The sequence below is a fragment of the Eschrichtius robustus genome, chromosome 16 (assembly GCF_028021215.1).
Source record: "Eschrichtius robustus isolate mEscRob2 chromosome 16, mEscRob2.pri, whole genome shotgun sequence".
Taxonomy (NCBI): Eukaryota; Metazoa; Chordata; class Mammalia; order Artiodactyla; family Eschrichtiidae; genus Eschrichtius; species Eschrichtius robustus.
In genome coordinates, this window is record NC_090839.1 from 44,784,237 (window position 1) to 44,804,988 (window position 20,752).

At 44.9% G+C, this 20,752-nt stretch overlaps 1 protein-coding gene across 2 annotated transcripts in view; it reads right to left on the minus strand.

The window, feature by feature from the left end:
- The window catches only part of KIF16B (kinesin family member 16B), a 289,874-nt gene that overhangs the window by 125,202 nt on the left and 143,920 nt on the right, over positions 1-20,752 (minus strand). For both annotated transcript variants that reach the window (XM_068524339.1, XM_068524338.1), the window contains exons 16-17: positions 9,699-9,781; positions 8,191-8,279 (exon numbers count right to left, since the gene is read on the minus strand). In XM_068524339.1, the coding sequence (XP_068380440.1) occupies positions 8,191-8,279; positions 9,699-9,781 (172 nt within the window). The remainder of the gene's footprint in view (positions 1-8,190; positions 8,280-9,698; positions 9,782-20,752) is intronic.

Genomic DNA, 20,752 nt, shown 5'->3' on the forward strand with positions numbered 1-20,752 from the left:
TGGAGCGAACCGCACACAGCACGGAGCTCTGCACGGGACAAATGAGGTGCCTGATGAATCCCGGGTGATGATGAGGATGCCCAGGACAGGCTTCCAGAGAGAGCCACTGTTAGCAGGATTGCCTACACTCCAGCTGCTGCGAATACAGCTTAGAGCTGCATCCAGGAGGGTGTGTTCGTATCAACACAGTCTATGAGTCAAGAGGATCCCTTTCCAGTTTGCAAGGAAAGGGAAACTCTCATGTGGTATTGGTGGGAGATAAATAGTGGCGATACGTACAACCATCCTATAGAACAGTTTGTGAACATCTATCAAGAGCCTTAACACTATCAATATATACACCCTCTGGCCTGGTAATCCCATTCTACTTTTTCTCACCTGAGGAAGTAATACTCACGGATAAGCACAAAGATTTAGCTACAAATGTGTTCACCCCAACTGCCTGCCATAGTTCAAAGCTAGATAACAAAACACCTACCAACAGAAGATAAGTGAGGTATGGCATATCCATACAACGGAATCTCACATGGATGTTAAAATGATGTAGGTTAATACATATGAATGGGAAAGATACATAAGTGCATAAAACTGTTACAAGCCCAGTGTGAACCCATCCCGGTAACAGAACACATATAAATGGATATAAGTATAAATGTATGTATGTAAATGTATGTACCTATACATGCGCACACACAGAGAGAGAAACAGAGATGGCTAGATGGTGGGACAGAGGTATAGACTAGAATATTGAGCAACATGTTCACTGCCGTAGTTTCTTCTTTTTTGCTTGTTTGTGATTTCTAAATTTTCCATAATGATTAACACATGAAAATTAAAAGTTAGGTTAAAAATAACCATCACTCATCCGTCCTTATCCCCTGATTGTTGATGACTTCAGACAGTCCTCAGAGTCAGGGGCCTTGCACTGAGCCCTGAGTTGGCCCTGACGCCCATCAACCCCATCAGCGCTACGTTCCATAAAGCTCCTTGGATGGCTTGCCAAAGAGAGGTTTGATTTTTGACTTCAGATATTTTTGGCCCAACCGCATTTGAAACCCAGGCATTTCTCCTCTTCAGAATTTCTTCAAATGCAGTATATCCCTTTAAACAGGCTCGCCACTGGTTAGTGCTTAAAGGAGGATAACGCACAAATGAAATTTTCTCCCTTTATTTTTAAGACTGAAATGAACTTGGAATGTATATAATTTTGCTCAGAGCACTTTGAAAAAGCTGTGAAAGCTCCAGCTTTCTGCCAAGTTAGCCGCCTGTTTGCAGCCTCAGAGCAAGACAGAGGATGCCTGAGGAGTGGGCTTGGTTTCTTCTTAAAGACACTGGGCCTTGAGGAGGAATGTTTCCCCTGCAGCGAAACTGTTTCCTGGCAAAGACCCTGGCTGGGCGCTTCTCCAAAGCGGAGCTGACTCCCAAAGGAAGTCACCAGGCTGCTTTGCCTCCTCCAAAAATTCTCTGGCACTAAGTACCACGCATGTGTGCCTACAAATCCTGGTTTCCAGAAAGCCTACGATGTGGGCCAGCAGTGAGTTCCTAAACTACCTTAGAAACGATACATCCAACATGACGTGCCCAGTGGGGCTGATAAAATGTTCCTGGGTAGCAAAGACTTCACCTTTAAAAAGTCCAAATCTTACTATGATTCAGAGCATGGGTTTTTTCGGAGAAAAATTCTCTTTGGAGAATTACTAGGTTGCCTGTTGAGACCGACTGCTTTGAAGATAAGTTGGATCTTACTGGATACAGTAATTTGCAAACCCGATGTAATTCTTTCAGAGAGCTTTGCTCTAAGAGGAACTGAGTACTAAGTAGCATAAATTTTCAATCTGCTGCCAAAAAACATACTCAGGTCTATAGGATACCAAGGAAACCAAGAGATGTGAATGTGCAACAGTCAAGAAAGCCACAAAACGTGCATGAAGTGCACCTGTGTGCGTCAGAGCCTCACAAAGATAAGGCCCAGCTAGTCTGGAGATGCTAAACAGCGCGTAAGGACCCACCTGAAGCACGAGGCACCTGGACACCGAGGAGCTGACACATCTCCCGCGCTGAGAGCATTTCGGCTGCAAACCTACATCTTGGTGAACGTCCGTGAAGTGCCCACTGCGTGTGAGATGCTGGAGGTTCAAAGAGGAGCAGGGCACGGCCCCGCCCTCAGGAAGCCTAGTGGGGAAGCAGGCACCAGCATCAACTAAAGGAATCGGGAAAAAGCTATGATGATAAAGGTGTGCACCAAACACCTGCCAGAGGACGAAGAGGAAGCACTTCGCTCAAACTGGACATGCACAGAGTGCTTCTGAGGAGACAGTTCCTACACTCACCTTGAAAGATGAAGAGGACTGCCCACGGGAAGAAGAGTGGGAGGGTTCTATCGACAGTCTTATAGATGGATTTGGCCTGGAGAGAGGTGTGAAAGACGTTCTGTCCACTTAAACCGAAGCCTGAAGTTCAAGGTGGAAAGTGGCAGAAGATAATGGTGGGAGATAAATGGGTGCTTATGTCGGGGCCTGGAGGGCATCCCAGAGGCACTGAGAGCCGGGCCACTTGCTGGGAAGAGGAGGGGCTCCTGCAGGAAGAAGGGGTCACCACGAAGGGCTAAGGGGGTACGGTGAGCCCCACCCTTCGGCTCAAGGCCAGACAGGTTCCAGGGGCAGGTCCGCGAGTCCCCCCTGCGTCGCCTCGTAGAGGAAACCAGGAATCGCGTGCAGGGTCGCAAGAGCCCTGATGACTCCAGGGCATCAGGGGCTCCTCACGGACGGACCATGTCGGCCACTTAGAGAGGAAAATCCCTCTGGCTCATTCCCCCACGATGATGGGCAGCAAGATTCTCAGAGTGAACTTGCTCGAGGTGTGGGTGGGCACAGGAAGAGGGAGAGAGCTGGGCAGACAGAGTCCCTGGGTGGAGCCAATTCAGGGAGAAAAATTATTTTCTCCAGGGATACTGTGGGCCGTGACTTCTATTAAGTAACTGGAAAGCTGGCTGGTGCTTAAGGGAAAGGAGCAGCTGACACTAAAGAAGAGTCCCAGCCTCTTAAAAAACACGTGTTCATGAGGGTTTTGTTTTTTTTTTAAATAAATAAATTTATTTATTTGTTTGTTTATTTTTGGCTGCGTTGGGTCTTCGTTGCTGCGCGCGGGCTTTCTCTAGTTGCAGTGAGCGGGGGCTACTCTTCTTTGCGGTGCGTGGGCTTCTCATTGCGGTGGCTTCTCTTGTTGCGGAGCACGGGCTCTAGGCATGCGGACTTCAGTAGTTGTGGCACGTGGGCTCAGTAGTTGTGGCTCGAGGGCTCTAGGGCGCAGGCTCAGTAGTTGTGGCGCACGGACGTAGCTGCTCCAAGGCATGGGGGATCTTCCCGGACCAGGGCTCGAACCCATGTCCCCTGCATTGGCAGGCGGATTCTTAACCGCTGCACCACCAGGGAAGTCCCTTCACAAGGGTTTAATAAGAGAGGAACAAAGAAGAAGAGAGGAGGTTTGGGGCAGGGCAGGGGGCGGTGCTGGGGGGCAGCTAACATTTATTAAGCCAATACTTAGCGTCAGGGAATCATTAAGAAGGCCAAAAGCCAGTTCGCCTAAGGGGGAGAAAGTTTTAAAAGCAGGAGAACGCTGATCCCAAACTGGTCCTAAGAGAGGTAAATACGGGGTGAGGGACCCCATACTCTGCACTGTCACCAGGGCCGGGCCACCTGCTGAAGCCTGTGAGACCCATCGCAGGGTAGGTGGATACAGACCCCCTACGGTGAGGAGCGAGGCGCTGCGGCCAGGGGCCTGGGTGGAGCTGCACAGCTGCCCTCACTCAGAGTCAACCCAGAGGAGTCCAAGCGTCACGGGCAAAGACAAGGCTCCCGGCTCCCTGCTTTCCGCCAGGCTTTACCACAGTCTTCCCTGTACACTGACTCACGCTCCAAGGGGACTGAGCCCCAGCACAGGCTGGCCAAACAAGGGCCCTCACCCAGCAGCTGAGTGGATGCGGAAAGAGCAGGAGGACTTGTCTACGGGGGACCCGCGTTCACCCTGCGCCTGTGACAGGCTGCAGAGGCCCCTGCACGCCCCACGGGGCGCCTGGCGGCTGATCCTGTGCTCACGTGCAGTCACTCCCAGGAGGAAGTTCGCGGCCCGGGGCCCGGTTTCTCAAGGCAGTATCCTCCCTGCCTCTCGACAAGCTGGCCCTCCTCCCGTATCTGTATTTCAGCTGGAGAGCATGCGACACCGAACCAATTATTTAAGCCAGAAAATGGATGTCACCAGCTTTTCCTTCTTCCCCTCCCACATCCCACTGTCCACTCGGGCCTCATCACTTCCTGCCCTGGGCGCCTGTGCAGCCCACCCCTGCCTCTAGCTTCCTTCCACTGCTGCCTCAGTTCAGGCCTCACCTCCACGTCCTTCTCACAGCTCCCTCGGTGCCCTCACTGTTCCCTCTCGGGGCAAATATGATCACATCTCTCCTTGGCTAGAAACACCTCCTGAAGCCCCTACCCCACGGACTGGGCATTGAGATACAGGCGAACGAGCGGGTTGAACTGAACTTGGCAGGGCTTGAGGGAGGTCATCAGGAAATGGATCCTTGTCAGATGGACACTTATCAGTTATTTACTAAACTTACTGGGGGAGCTGAATTTCAGATCTTCCATCCTTCTATATTTACAAACACTATTTTCCAGATTGGAAATTCTTAAGAAAATGGAAAGAAAACAAAGAGTGAAGAAAAACCACAGTGAGGTACCACGTCACACCCATTTGGGCGGTCACTATCAAAAACAAAACAAAACAAAAGAAAAAACTAACAAGAAAAAAACCCAGAAAGTAACACATATTGGTGAGGATGTGGAGGAACTGGAACCCTCGTGTACTGTTAGTAGGAATGTAATATGGTTGTATCTAAGATAGAAAACAGTGTGGCAGTTTCTCAAAAAAATTAAAAACATAATTACCATATGATCCAACAATCCCACTTCTGCATATATACCCAAAAGAACTGAAAGCAAGGGCTCAAAACAGATATTTGTGCACCCGTGTTCAGAGCAGCATTATTCACGGTTGCCAAAAGGTGGAAGCAGCCCAAGTGTCCATTGACAGATGAATGGATACATAAGATGTGATATATACATGCAAATGGAATGTTATGCAACTTTAAAGAGGAAGAAACTCTGATACTTGCTACAACATGGATGAACTCTGAAGGCATTACGCTAAGTGAAAAAAGCCAGTCACAAAAACGATAAATAATGTATGAATCCACTTATATGAGGTACCCAGAGTAGTCAAATTCAGAGACAGAAAATAGAATGGCGGTTGCCAGGGGTGAGGGGGAGGGGGTTGGGATATTACTGCTTAATGGGCGCAGAGTTTCAGTTTTATAGGAAAAAAGTTCTGGAGGTTAGCTGCAACGATGTGAACACACTTAACACTACTGTACGCCTAAAAATGGTTAAGATGGCAAATTTCATGTTAAGTGTATCTTAGCACAATTTAAAAACAAGAGTGAAGAAATGAGTTAGCAAATGCTTATAAGTATACAGAAAATAATTCTCTGTTGTATTCTGGGCCGTACATTTTATTCATAATCATATATTCTAAACACACTAACCAGAACTTATAAAAACGTTCCATGTACACAGGTGCTGTGAATGTGCCAGCAGAACCTGAGATGCCATCTCTCCTGCTCCATCCTCCCAAACCCCAAAGTGCATTTCCTCAAAGAATAGACATCTGTTGATCAAAGCAAACTGCTCACGCCCAGGCACTGCTTTCAGAGCGCCCCCCAGTCAGGCCCCAACCTGCGGAATCCTCTTATCTCTTCCCAAGTTCAGCATGACTCTGGCCAGCACTCACCGTGTTTGCTCATAAAATGTTCCTTCCCAGTACATCTCTCCAGAGGAAAACCTCTTCCTGCAAACATCTCAGGGCCCAGCACAGAATCCAGTTTTTTTTTGTGAATCTTGAACAGAATTCTCAAGTGGAACAGAAGGGAGTGATTTGGGGTTCCTACCTGGCGGGCATCCAGGGCTAAATCTCTGGCTGGTGTTCTGTCCGCTTTGTTCTCAGAGATAAGGCATCTTAATAGACTTCTAACGTCTTCATATCCTCAACTACGGAGAAGAAAGTGCTAGACCAGGGACTTAGGAGGGTTACTACTTAAGGCTCCTCACAGCCCTGCTATGCCCTCCACACCACCCTCCTCTTGCCATGGGCCCCAGCTATTTACTACAGGCTGCGCATTGCTATGGCAATGACAGTTCACAGAAGAGGGGGAGAACTGGTGAGGATGTTACATAGGGGACAAGGCCTGGTCTCCATAAGCGTTGAGGACAAGTGGGTTCCCGTTATTTAGGCTTATGGCACAGATCCCATGATGCTGGCTGGAGGCGATCTCAACGTCAAGAAAGATTCTTTCTGAAAGTCTCTGGTTTTCTAAATCACCCAACACACTACTAAGGCATGGATACCGGAAGAGGATCCCTTCCAAGCACGTCAGTTTGCACCACTCCCTTCCCATTGGCCCTCCCAGGTCACAGGCTACTAATCCTGAATCATATAACTTCCATGACTTCACGCTAAGTGGGTTCACACCCATGTGTCCGTTTTCTTAGGCAGAGAGAACACGGCACCTGACACTTACGGACTCCCCTCGCCCTCAGTAAATACGCGCTGCCCTGTTGAAGCATCTCAGCCCTACGTTTCCATCTTGAGAGACTAACACACTCTGTGTGCAGGCGGCTTATTAGATTTAAGTAACAACTATTCAGCTAGTGTCCAAGCAGTGAACATACTTCTTTCAACGTTCTTCCCTTTTATCGCGTGGTGCTTAATTTAGGCCACGGATATTTACACCAGTAACATCAAAAAAGGTAAAAACAGCCCAGCTTAGCCTTAATCCCGCTTTGTTTTGCCGAGTTGCTGGAGCACAGAACTTTACAAGGTGTCTGCTTCCCATAAATCAGAGGCAGTAACTTTTCTCCAATTATGTTTTAATTCATGGGTAATCATTCTCTATAGCAGGTGGCAAGTTGGGGGCGGGGCCTGGAGTCGGGGGAATGAAGGTATGATGAAGTATTAAGTCATTTGAATTTGAATTTGTACAAATGAGCATTGCAAGGGTGGCAGATAGGAAATGTGTCTGCTAATTGAAGCCAGATGAACAGGATGCATCACGGCAGCATCCAACCCATCCAGAACCATCTCCCAGGCGACTGCAGAGTGTTTCTCATTGAATTCTCTGACTACCTTGGCCTAAGTCTTCACTTCGTCATGAGGCCCTCTTCCCACCTTTTGCCTGAGGATCCTGAACATGAACTCGAAGTTATTCAACCAACTGCAGTGTCATTTGGAAACCGACTCGTGCACAGAAACACATTCCTTTTCATGATGTGCCATTTCCCACCATTTAGAACACCCATGCCCAGAGGAACTAGTGAAAAACCTTTTCCCCCCAAAGGACACATGTGTCTTACTAAAATTTCATTCTTAATCTGTTTGCTAAACGTTCATCAAGCATGTTACGTGAATGACACTCTAGAATACAGAAATCAGTAAGATAAGCCTCTGACCTCGAAAAACTTCCAACCTAATAGGAAAGATACACAGACTGAACCCTCACCCCCACCGCCAGCCCAGGCTGCTCACCCCTGCCTCCCGCACCTCAGGAGCAGGTGTATCACCTGCCCAACTGTTTAAACCCGGAGCCTGGAAACCGCCCTTCATGCTCCGTCACTATGGTGACCACCCAGACCCAAGCCACTGGTACCTCCCACCGGGACTAAGGAAGTAGCTTCCTAAATGGTCTCTCACTTCTATGCTACATTCTCCAAATGACACACATCCTAATATTTGTAGTAAATTTATCTTCACGTTCCTCTACTGCTTAAAGACCTCAAATGGTTAGAAAACAGTCAAACTCCTTCCAAGGGCCTCCAAGGCCCCACGTCGGCTGACCCCGCCACCAGCCCTCCCTCCCCTCATCCTGTGTCGTGATTATAACAAAGTTAAAGGATGTCCATACACAGCAAGGGCTGGAAAGGAACCTGGAAAATGACTACAGCTGATTTGATAAGGAGGCCTGACTGCAGAAGTTTTATTTTATTTAACTGACTTCTTTTTTTAATTAATGACTTTAATGGGGTCGACACGACAAACACCACAACAGTGACAACCCCAGGGGAGGCAACGCCGCAGTCCACTCACCCTGGGTTGTACAGCATGACGGCAGAGAGGTTCTCGCAGGACTTGGACAGGTCGGTCATGGACAAGCTGAGGGAGGACAGAAGGCCACTCTAAGAGCAGACACAGGGCAGAGCGGTTACCTCGGCAGCAAGAGAAGGCCGTGCTCTGTGCTCCCCGCTCTCCACTGGGGAGAGGCAGTGAGGGGCTCACGCCCCCCCATCAGCCTGCACACAACCGGTCTCTCTGAGGATGCACGTCAGGGGTCAGGCCAGGGATCCGTCTGGAACCCAAGCCCCACGCTAAGGCCAGCAGGGCCCCAGGGCGCTCGGACGGGAACTGCACAGCCCTGTGGATCTCCCTGACCCGGCTGCTGCATTCAAGTGGAGGGTAGGGGTGACAGCATCTGTGTCAACCCTGTCCCCTGGCAGGAGCAGCCCTCACACTTGCTGAGTGACGAAGAGGGAGGCAGAGAGGTGAAGGGGGACCAAGAGAGCAACAGCCCAACCTGTTCTGCTTCCACGGAAAGTTACCAGCAAACCTGTTTCCTTCCCTGCACCTCTGTCCTGAAAAGGGCCCTCTAGGGCGACTCTGGGCTGTAACAGACAAGAGGCTTCACAGGCTGGAACTGGCAGCCCTGGAGAAGGCTGGGGTTTGCGGTTTTCTCGTTATTCCGCATTTAAGGCACTGGCAACTCTGGGCAGCCCCGGCAAAAGCAGGCTGAGATGAGGGGCTGCATAACTCAGGGTGAAGGGCCACACGTCCGGGTCAGCGGTCAGGGCTGCAGCCCCGGCTCCCCGCTTGCTGGCCACGGGACAGGCCAGCCTCAGTTTCTCATCTCGATCATCTGTGATGTGGGTGTAATAACAGCCTCTGTGCACATAAACTGGTACATGTGGAGGTTCTGCACAGTGCCTGGCTCACAGAAAACTCAGCTGTGACTTCATTCTCTTCCTCGGTCTAAGGTCAACACCGTGTCCTAGACAGATTTCTCTCCCTTCCATTTCTTCCCGTCTCTTTCTGGTCCTCTGCCCACCTCCCTCATCCAGCACTTCAAGTGCCCTCTGGTCATCCCCATCCAAGCTGAAGTCTCTTCCAATCGTCCTAAGCTCACCCCCTCTCTGCTTCACACCCTAATCAAAAATCCAATTTACTGTGAATGAAAATAAAAAGTGAGCCAACTTTTGGATGAAAGTGATTCTGATATGGGGTTAACTCTTAAAACAGATGCTCTTGAGTGGAAGGCACTCTCCACTTAATGTGAAATGATGCCCACCTCCTTTCAGGGGATGCAGGGCTCAACAGGAGGGTCGAGAAGCAGTGTCTCTCCTCCTGCTCTGGATCTGACTTGCTGGCCTATTTCACTAGGGAGCCATCCGCTGGGAAACAAACCCTCTAGAATCAATCCAGGCTATGGGTTGGTTTGTGCTCCAGAAAGTTAAACTGCTGGAACCAGAGTGGAGACCCCCCTCTTCCCCCACCCCAGCCCCTCCCAGAGCGGAGTTGGCTACAGGAGATTCCATGCTGCTCACCTTCCTCTTCTCCCTGAGCCTGGCGGCCTCCTTCGGATGGTTAAAGCGAAACATATTGGTTCTTCCCAAGAGTATCACGGCACCTAAGAACACACAGAAACAGCAATGAGCTTACAGTGAGCAACCTGGTTAGCTGGTGACATTCTAACATGGAATCCTGCAGCTGAGATGTGATTTCCAGTGTACTACACAACAATAGAGTAAGGGGGGGCTTTCATCGCAAAAGTCTGCTTACATAAGCCAACTCTAAATCTTCAAATGCTTTTATTTTTAGAGCCGAGTGTCACAATACTCATGTTACCCAGGGCAGAAGTGAGGGATCTAAGCATTACAATATCGTAAGAGATTTAAAACTCAGTATACAGATAATTAGACTTTTGATTGTTGAAAAGAAAAACAGAAATCAGTTAACCAAAGAGATGTTAGAATATCAAGCAAAGCGTATGGTCACCAATTTAGGAAATGTTTCTTAATGCCGATAAAAGTAGAAACCTCAAAGGACAGTGCTTTCAAATGAAAACATGGTGAAACTGCCAGAATAATAGGTTTTTAGTAATAGGTCACTATTACTAAAAACTCCCTCAGAATTCGAAAAGAATAGGAAAGAAAATACGCATATGCAGTGACTATTTCCACGTAAAAACACTGCTTCTTGTGAAAACCCTGTTTAGATGGCTACACTGGACACACAAAAACAGCTCCTTTGGACTGACTAGGGTCCTGCTTGTTCAGAAAAGGATTGTACAAGGGGCAGAAGAATTCAGTGTAAATGCCCAAGGGTAACAAAATCATTAGGTGGGGAGGCAAATTTCAGCTTGATTAAGCAAACAGATGCGTTCTAAGATAGGAGCTGTCCAAAACTGGCATGGATGTCACAGAAGGCAGCGAGCTCCCTGTCCCTGGAGGCATTTAGGAGATTCACTATCTTTTCTGGTCCCATTCTCACCTGAGAGTCAACCAAGCCTCAAAACAAACCACCCCCCACCCTAACCCCATGTTCAATCTTTGTCCTCAAAAAGAATGCAACTTATTTGTGAAGAAAAGACATTCATCTAGAAGTCAACCATGACGGATCAAAGCGACGAGTTCAGGGTGCAGGAGGTGGCACCAAGGACCTAAGCTGGGTCTCACAGGACAAGAGAGACACTCCATGTGAGGGTGACGAGGGGAGGGGCTGAGCCTGAGACAGGAGATGGACCTCCTGGGCCTGGAGAAAGGAGAGAGTCAAGTCCAGCCAAGATGCAGGCGATGTGAAACAGCAGCAGGAACCCAGATTGGACAGATGAGGGAGAGAGAGACTGTGAAGAACTAGCAGCCAGGATAAAGAATCTGCAACAAAGGTCAGAGAAAAAAATCAGCTCATGGATGTGTTTTGCGTATCCCGCGCAGATGTCAAAAACAAAATCCTTCACTGTCAACAGTTAAAAATCTGTAGTTTTCACATAAAAGTCTGAGTTTCTGGCTTCCCTTCAAAAATTAGAAGATGTGGTATCAGTAGATCTGTGCTGTCACTGGGCTACTGCTGGCTGCCTCCTCTGGACAGGGCACGTGACCTCTAGTTGGGTACCAGCTGCACCTGGACCCTGCAGGTAATAGCAATACCCCACATGGCCACTCTGGAGCTTCAGACCAGCACATCCACCTGCCTATGTGACATACTGTCACAGATTCTCAAAGGAGCTTCAAATTCAATACGGTTAGAACCTAACGGGTTTAGTCATAACCACAGCGAGCAACCGAAGGGTTGGTTCTGGTGGCTGTCGTTTTTTAGCAGAAATGGAGTCAACATGAGAAGCAGCACACGGTTTTGGGAGATTCAGAAGGGCAGCAGTGGATATTATCCACCTACAATCTGCTTATCCCCCTCACATAAAATTGCGTTTGTATATTTCCCAATTATGGAAAGGCACCATTACCACAATGAAGAAAGGTGTTTCCCATATGCCTTTTATGACTAGGACTCAAAACTGTGTGCCATACAAAAGTCAAAAGTTAAGTAGCCATGTCCAGGACATATGTGTATTTAATGCTCTTAAAATGACATTAGAGATTAACAAGGCAATCTCATTTGAGGTGTTAATTATACCTAATCCAATTCTTTTTTTTTTTTTTCTGTTAATCAAAGGCCCAGCCACACAAGTTGAAAATTGCTAAAATATGTTAATGGAAAAATAGGAGAGTATTTCAGAGACATATTTCATATCATGTTAAATCACTGAAAAACATCTTGCCACCCATGTATTTGCATGAAATACACATAAAAATCCCTTCGAGGAGTTATGAAAGAAAACAAAACTACCCATGACCATTCCTTCTTTCCATCCAAATAATGTGTATAAACCACCTGGCACATAAAAGGGGCTCTGTTAAGGCTGGTGCCTTCGCTTTCCTCTATCGTATTCCTTTATGGACAAACCTACTGGCTTAAAAGATGTGCTTCATTTTTTTTTTTTTTTACATGCTGCTGCTGTGTGTCCATTCACTCAGCAGATACTGAATGAACACTTACCGCGCTATGGTAAGAACTGGGGGTGGGGATGCAGAGGTGGACGAGTGGGACACACACCTTGTCCTTATGGAACTTGTAAACAAGCAGGAGGGAGAGGTCACTAACCAAACGATTCCACAAATAAACGCAAAGCTGCAACTGAAGGAGAGATACCCTGCCCCCGGCTCACGAGCATGCTGGCTGCAGGGGAGGTTAGGGAACGATGCCGTGAAGGAGGTGGTGCTTAGGACAAGCTCTTGCGGGGGGGGGGGGCGGGGCATATCCAACAGACTGTGACAGGAAAAAGTGATGATGATGATGGTGAGTGATGGGAGACACGGCAGAGGAACCAGGGAGAGCACTGCACAAGGTGAAGCTGGAGAGAGAGGGGAGGACGGAGCATGTAGAGTTGCTCAGGATACAGTAAAGCATCTTGTACTTCACGCAGGGGCAACAGCAAGACCCTGAAGGGCTTTGCGCAACAGCAGCATCACGCAATTAGACGTGAGTTTCAGGAAGATCATTTTTTCTACTGTTTGAAGAATGTACCAGAGGGCAAGAGGAAATGTAGAGAAACAAGGGAAGAGATTACTGCAGTGGTCCAGGTCAAACATGATGGCGGCTCAGACCTGGAAGGGAGGGGTAAGAGGCCAATAAACAGATCCAGAAGATACTTGGGAGATAAGATCACCAGGACTCATGATGGGCTAGATAGGGGGACCAGGGAGGTGAAGAAGATACTCCCGGGCTTTGCTGTAACTAGTTGGATGGGGAGCTGTTCACACTGCTTGAGAACACTGGAAAAGGACCAAAATCAGGCTGGGGGAGAAATCCTGAGTTTGGTTTTACACATAATGAATTTCAGATGCCTTTTGCGGATAGAAATATGGGCCTGAAGCTCCAGAAGAAACGCCTAGGAGATCTCTCAATCCATCTGTCCATCTACCAACCTACCCACTTTCCTACCTACTTTACTCTCAATTATATATATATATGCATAACTTTTGATAATTTGGTGCTCTGTGATGAGAAGATATGGTGCTGAAACAAAGCATATTTTGTTTAAGATGTTCTCCTGATGTTGGCAAGTATACTTTTGAAAGAACGCCTGGTTTTTATCAAGTATATTCTGTTAAATGATCAAAATGAAGAAATATAGAAAGTTGGAGGATTAAGAATTGCTTATTAATCCTGATGGTAATTCAAAAAAAATTTATAGATGAACTATATATCTCAAAATATACAGAGAGACAGACATACACACATATATATGTGTACATATCTACCTAAGATCCATGTGTATATACACATATACACACACATCTCTACAGATATAAGGTAGAGATGTATACATATGTATGTGCATATACGTGTGTGTGTGTGTGAGAATGTGGTATCTCTCTCTATATATTTGAGAGTCATCTCTAATAAAGGAAGCCACAGGTGTGGGAAAGAGGAGAGAACAGAGAGGTGGGAGAAAAGAGGGCCCACCCAACACTGGGCACCTTGAGGAGCTTGGCTTTTAATGGCCCAAGGAGAGGAAGATGAACCTGCAAAGGAAACAGAGAAGGACCCTCAGAGGGGGAGAAGGAAAACCTCAGAAGCCCAGGGAAAGCACAGTTGAGGTCTCCTGAGTGTGGACAACTCATGCAAGAAGTTTGTGTACTCTGCTGTACACCTGATACTAACGCAATATTGTGAGTCAACTATACTTCAATAAAAAACAGAAGAAGAAAAAGAAGTCTGTTTATGAAGAGAAAGACAGAGTTGGTAGTAGCTGGAGCCGGGAGTTGACAGACCCTATGGGATATTTTGTGATATTTTTGTTTAAAGGAGACTCGTGAGTATATTTAAAAAGCAAAAAGCTGAAGGGGAAAAGGCAATGAATGAATGAATGAGAGTGAGCGACGTTAAAAGGCCTTCAGAAGAGACCCAGCTCGTGTGTCCTGCCTGACGGGGTAACCCCTCCAGGGCTCAGCTCCCTCACCGAGTCGTCAACGCTTCCTTCCAGATCTTAAATTCTCCTTAACTATGAGCGACTCCTTGATCTGAGGTTAATGTGATTAATCACAGCACATGGACTTTCTGTGATGCACTTAATTTGTCATTTTTAGAGTATATCTAAACCTCCTTGAAATATATGATGGCATCTTTGAGATCACTTGAGAGCCTGTTGAATACTTGAGGACAGACAAATTCCAGACGATCTTAGAAGGGGATGGAGGGGAAACAACATTATAAAAAGGTAGACCAAGACACTTGGTAACAACAACAAAAAAGCTTTACTTAAGTCTCTGTGAATGAAACCACTGATTTTCTATTTTAATATTTCAGGCACACTGAAAAAAATTAAACATGTAAAGATTTCTAGTGATTTCTAAGGAGTGTAGGGATAATAATCATTAATATCACTATTAATTACAGTCCTCAAATTTTATGCGAGGTTTTCTAATTCTGCTACTGCACAAATAAAATCAACTGTTTTAAATTAAATGTTGTCATACGAATATTTCTGAGGTAATGATGTTCGAATTATTTCATTCTGAGTTACCATTAACACGAACGTATAAAACAACTGTATTCCCAAAAGGGTATGGTGCAATGTAATATGAGCTTACAGGCCAAAAAACAGGAGGCCTTTAGAAATTCTGCTTCAGGGCTCCACATTCTGAATTTAATCATACTTTAGAAAGGCCCTCCTCTACGCCCCACCACACACACACACACACACACACACACACACACAGGATATATAACGCATTGCTCCCCTCTCCCTAAGCACCACGAGTCTCCTACCTTCATCAACTCCTTCTCTTTACGGCCCACCCCCAAGCCTCCCCGGGCTATAAAAACACTGTGCTGTCCTTCACCTCTGCGACCACATTGCTGATCTGCTGAAGGGTGAGCACATCCCACAGAAAATCCACGCCACCAGTCTGGGATCTGGGAGCCGTACAAACCTGCCAAGATTCAGCGGCCAAGGCAACTTGGTCTCCTGCTACTCCTGCCCCCCACCTCACCCACTTTCCAGCCTTTAGATAATTCTGTATCTAAGTCACTTTTTTTCCATGGACCATTATGACAAACACATTCATTCATTTTGGAACTCGGCTTCGGGTAAATCTCTCCTTTCCCATCAGTCTGAAGCCACGCTGGGGGAGAAGTTTGGTTCTGCCCGAGGTGGGACAGCATCCCCCACCTGCCTCTCCCTCTGAATGCAGCTACACCTGACAGCCTGGACAGAACACATGCAGCAGCTACTTGAGGGGTCTGAAAACCAACAGAAGCAGGTGAATTGAGAGAGACCAAGACCTAAAGCACCACGGACCAATGATGAATTTACCATTGTTTTCCTCCAGTGTCCCCGGCTTCATCTGGGAAGAAACCCAAAAGTTGACGTTAGTGTAAAAGAGAGAACTCCAGGAGAAGCTTCTAGTTTTGGTTCCAGGAGGAGGGAGAGGGTCCCCTAGCAGCAATAGTGGCAGCAGCAGGGGGCCCACAGATGCCTAAATCTGGGAGGCAGGGGAAAATCTCTCTCCAATCCCAGGAGCTGTGGACCCAGGAGGGTGGGCAGACACCAGTTGTTCTCCTCTCTGTCCTCTCACTGCTCGGCCCAGACATGGGCACAAGCACAGGAAGAACATGAACGAGTAGTATAAATAAAGCTCTAGACGTCTAGCTGGAGGGCAGAAAAGGAAAGACCCAAGGACCCAGAAAGTACTTGAGAGATGGTATAGAGGGAGAAGTTCAGGAAGGCAACCTCATGGAATTGTGTATGAATTCCTGGGCCACCCCCAACGGTGCACACATGGAGGTGACCCCCAGCAGCACACAGAGACTTTCAGAGTTAAACTAAGAGCCAGACCACTGCTCAGCTCCCAGGCTGGCCACTGGATGGCACACACATGGGACAGACTGGAATAGCACACACATGGGACAGACTGGAATAGCACCACAAAGGCCTGGAAAACTGAATGGGCCTTGGAACTAGAATCACGACCCACATACTGATTCTCACTTATGCTCTAAATCCGACCAGGTCAACTGCCTGCTAAAACAAACAGGCAAAAATCAACATTTCCAATGGAACTGAAACAAGACCCTCAGTCTAAACAAGACCCTCAGTCTTACAATATAAGATAAAAATGTCCAAAATGCAATTCAATATTACTCAGCATATAAAGAACTGGAAAAAAAAATCTCAACTTGCATAGCAAAACACAAACAACAGATGTTAATGCTGAGATCACAGAGATGTTGTACTTATTTGATAAAGACTTTGAATCAGCTATTATAAAATTGTTCAAACAATTTATCCTATAGGATGCCCTGAAAAATGTGTGTGAGGGGGTGGGGTGGGGTCAGGGGAGAATGCCTAGATGAAAGAAGATAAGCAAAAATGTTAATAATTATTGAAACTGGGTGATGGGTACATGGAGGTTAATTATAATATTCTATATTTTGTATATGTTTGAAATTTTCCATAATAAAAAACTTTTAGTTTTCTATATCAGATGACTTAGAAATAAAAATGATGGGCCCTTAAAAAAAAAAAAAAAAAAGAGGTCAAACATGGGTGAACACTCTTGAAAAATAAGAAGTTTCAACAAAGAAATAAAGTATACAAAAAAGAATCAAATATTACAACTGAAAACACAGTAATCAAAATTTTAAAAACTCATTGGATGGGCACAATAGCAGAATGCAGATGACAGAGAAAAAAAAAATCAGTGAACGTGAAGACAGATCAGCTGAAATGAGCTCATCTGAAAAGCGAAGAGGAAAAAAGTTTACAGAAAGATAAAAATAAGTAATTAGAGCCTCAGAGCTCTGTGAGACAATACTAAAATATTAAACGTTCATGTAAGCAGAGTGTCAGAAAGAGAGGAGAAAGAGTATAGTGCAGAAAAACAATTTTTAAACAAATAATGGCTGAGAACTTCCCAAATCTGGAGAAAGATAGAAACGTACAGATTCAAGAAGCCCGTTAAACACCAAACGGGTGAACTCCAAGATATCCACGCCAAGACACACTGTAAAGTCACCCTATGGGGATGTTGGGCTAAAAATGAAACTTAAAAAGGAGTGAGAGATCATGAAAAATAGATGCAATGATTCAAACAGGAGATGAAAGGGGTTTAAAGAGACTGACAAATGGTTGTCTCCTGTGCCAAAGGCTGGGGCAAGAATTTGTGGTTAGCCTTGGTCCTCATACTGACATGTTCTGATACAGGTGCATCAGAATCACCTGCAGGATTTATTTAAAAAAAAAAAAAACCCAAAAACTAGATTGCTGGGCCCACCCCCAGATTTTCTGATTTGGCGGGTCAAGGATGGGGCTTGGCAATTTGCATTTTTGAAAGGCCCCCAGGTAATGCTGACGTTGCTGACCTCAGGACACGCTAAGAACCACTGGCCTTGGGTACAGTCTTTAAGAACAGTTAGGGCTCTGACACTCAACAGTCTCTGCTGAATGAATCATCCATGCGCAAGTGACAGGTGTCAGCTTTGCAGGTCTCAAATTTGAGGAAGAAATCTAATGAGTGCTTAAGGGCAAGGGCAGGTAAGTTAAATGGGAAGTTAGACACCACTATCTGCTGGCTTTTTGTAAAATGTGAAAGGGCTCTTCTGTTCACTAGACATCTTGGCTAACCTGTTGGAAAATCTATTTCTGTTTCTAGTTCCACTAAAATTCTTTTTTTAATTTGTCACTGAACAACTCGAGTATAGCAGCCCTTCAGCAGATGAAAATTTTATCAAAGGCTCCTCAGCTCCACTCCCTACACAATCACCTGTTCCCTCTAAGTGCTTGAATAGATGCAAATATATTTTGGCACTCAAGCACGACACATTCAAATGCACCTAAGTGTAAATTCCCCAGATGGAGTTTCTGCAGCACTTCTAACAGGAGAGATGAGCATTCAATGGCTCTGACAAACCAGCAAGACCAAAGGAGTCCACTGATTTTGAATTTCCTTAAAACATTAATTACATTTAGCAACTATCAGCTTTAAAATAACATATTAGAGTAAAAAGAAAAAATAATAATTAAAATAAGGGAGAATAGTTCATAGCAATTATAGGGCAAAGGTTGAAATACAGTTTTAATGATAACGCATTTGATTTTTTTACATTTCATATTAAATATATGAAAAAAAGAAAAATCTAGGGTCTGAGACTCTGCCAAAAACAGTTCAAGGCCTACAGACTAGACACCACGGTCAATGCATACTTTCTTCTCGGGGAAAGGCCTCTTCTTTCTATGGAATCATTCTTTGGCATCATGGGAGTGAGGGAAACTATGCTTCAGAGAACACACCCACTGAAAAACAAGGTTAGATGCAATGTTGCAAATCCTATGCACTGTTCCTGGAAGAACCCAAAAAAGAGGAGAAAAGCTTCAGGTGCCAGGCTTTAGACAACTTACATTATAGATGTCAGCACATTTATTTCTCACAGTATTAGCAAATGCTTTTCTTTTTAGTGACTTTACCAGATGAAAACATTCCTGTAATTTAAGGCAGAGGAAGTACTATTTATGCAATCTGAAAGAAATTAAAGCAGTTAACTGATACAGGTAAAAAATTTCCCCTGCAGTGGTGACAATCTGCTAAACACAGATAAATCTCCTATTAGTTGACATTCACAAGTGATATATAAGTGACTTTTATAAGGAAGTGGTAATTACTACACGTGCTTTTTAATGGCACAGCCTAACCAACACATTTCCAAATGAACACTAATTTACTAATGAAAAGAGACATTTAAATACCAAGTAGCAGCAATATACTGGAGAAAGGCAGCGAAAAGAGAGGAAACTGCTGGTGAGCCAAGAATCCAGTCAAATATGGAGTTAACATGGTTAGATCATGTTATATTATAATATCTACATTCTCTGTTCTTGATACCTATACTTAAAAATGGTTTCATGGGTAAAAGCCAAGGCAGCTTTTGGAGTATGAACATGCTGCTGTTTTTTATCATGTTTCCCTATTATTATTATGGGTTTTTTTAAATTATGTTTTAATAAAGTGCATATACCTTTTTTTTTGGTTTAGTCTTTTTTTTTTCTTTAAAAAATAAAATCTTACGGATACAGTTTAACATCTTCCTGTTTCCCTGCCTGATCAAGCCCTTCCCCACTTCCTCTCTAAAGGTTAACACTATTCTAAAGTAGGCATGTGTCCATATCATCCAGCAATCCCACTCCTGGGCATATACCCAGACAAAGCCATAATTCAAAAAGATACATATGCACCCCAATGTTCATAGCAGCACTATTTACAGTAGCCGAGACATGGAAACAACCTAAATGTCCATTGACAGATGAATGGATAAAGAAGATGTGGTATATATATACAATGGGATACTACTTAGCCATAAAAAGGAATGAAACAATGCCATTTGCAGCTACATGGATGGACCTAGAGAAAGACAAATACCATATGATATCACTTAATACGTGGAATCTAAAATATGACACAAATGAACATATCTACAAAAAAAAAGAAGACTCACAGAGATAGAGAACAGACTTGTGGTTGCCAAAGGGGAGGGAGGATGGGAAAGGGAAGGACTGGGGAGGATGGGATTAGCAGATGCAAACTATTACACATAGGATGGATAAACAACAAGGTCCAACTGTATAGCAAAGGGAACTATATTCAATATCCTGTGATAAACCACAATGGAAAAGAATGTGAAAAAGAAAATATACATGTATAACTGAGTCACTTTGTTGTACAACAGAAATTAAATACAACATTATAAATCAACTATACTTCAATAAATTTTTTTTTAAAGTAGGTATGTGTAAGTCCCATTCACATCTGTTTATTTTTGCTACATATTTTCGTAACCACAAACAATGTATCATATTGTTCTGTGTTTAAAAAAAACTTGCTCCAGTTCTCATTTTAGTAATCCTCAAAAATCAAGACAATTTAAGTGGAGAATTCTAAGCCTTAATTTTTGAAGAACTGTACACGTTTTTCCCTTGATGGGATCTTCCAGTCTTAAAGTGTGTAGATTTAAAAAAAAAAAAAGTTCCCATCTTGCTCCTCTCACGTAATGCCTTGGAACACAGAGTCGGCTTACATTTCACTGCCCTATGACCTGCTATGACATTTATAAAATAAGTGCACTGTGTTTTAATGCTATAGCATTTTTCTGCCAATTTCATTGACAGTGACACTGAGAAAGCTGTTGAGCAGCACAGCAGAATTCCAGAGGAACTCGAGCCCATCCGGTCTGAAAGCCATGGCACCACGGTAATGAAACAATTAAGAGTGCCCTGCAGGGAAAGACAATTCTGACAATTAACCTTGAGTGACAATTAGGACTACCACTTTCTTAGGACAAATCATATCTTCAATAGGAAGATCAAAAGTTCAGTTCCAGCCATCACTAATTTGAATAGGCATATTTTTCAAATGGACTTTAAAAGTTTAAGATAAAAAACCACTTAATAAAAATACCACTCAGGAGATACATTTATTATTTATCTACCATGCCTCAATCCACAGGAGAATTAGAGACAATCATCGCTACATAAGCAGATGGCAAT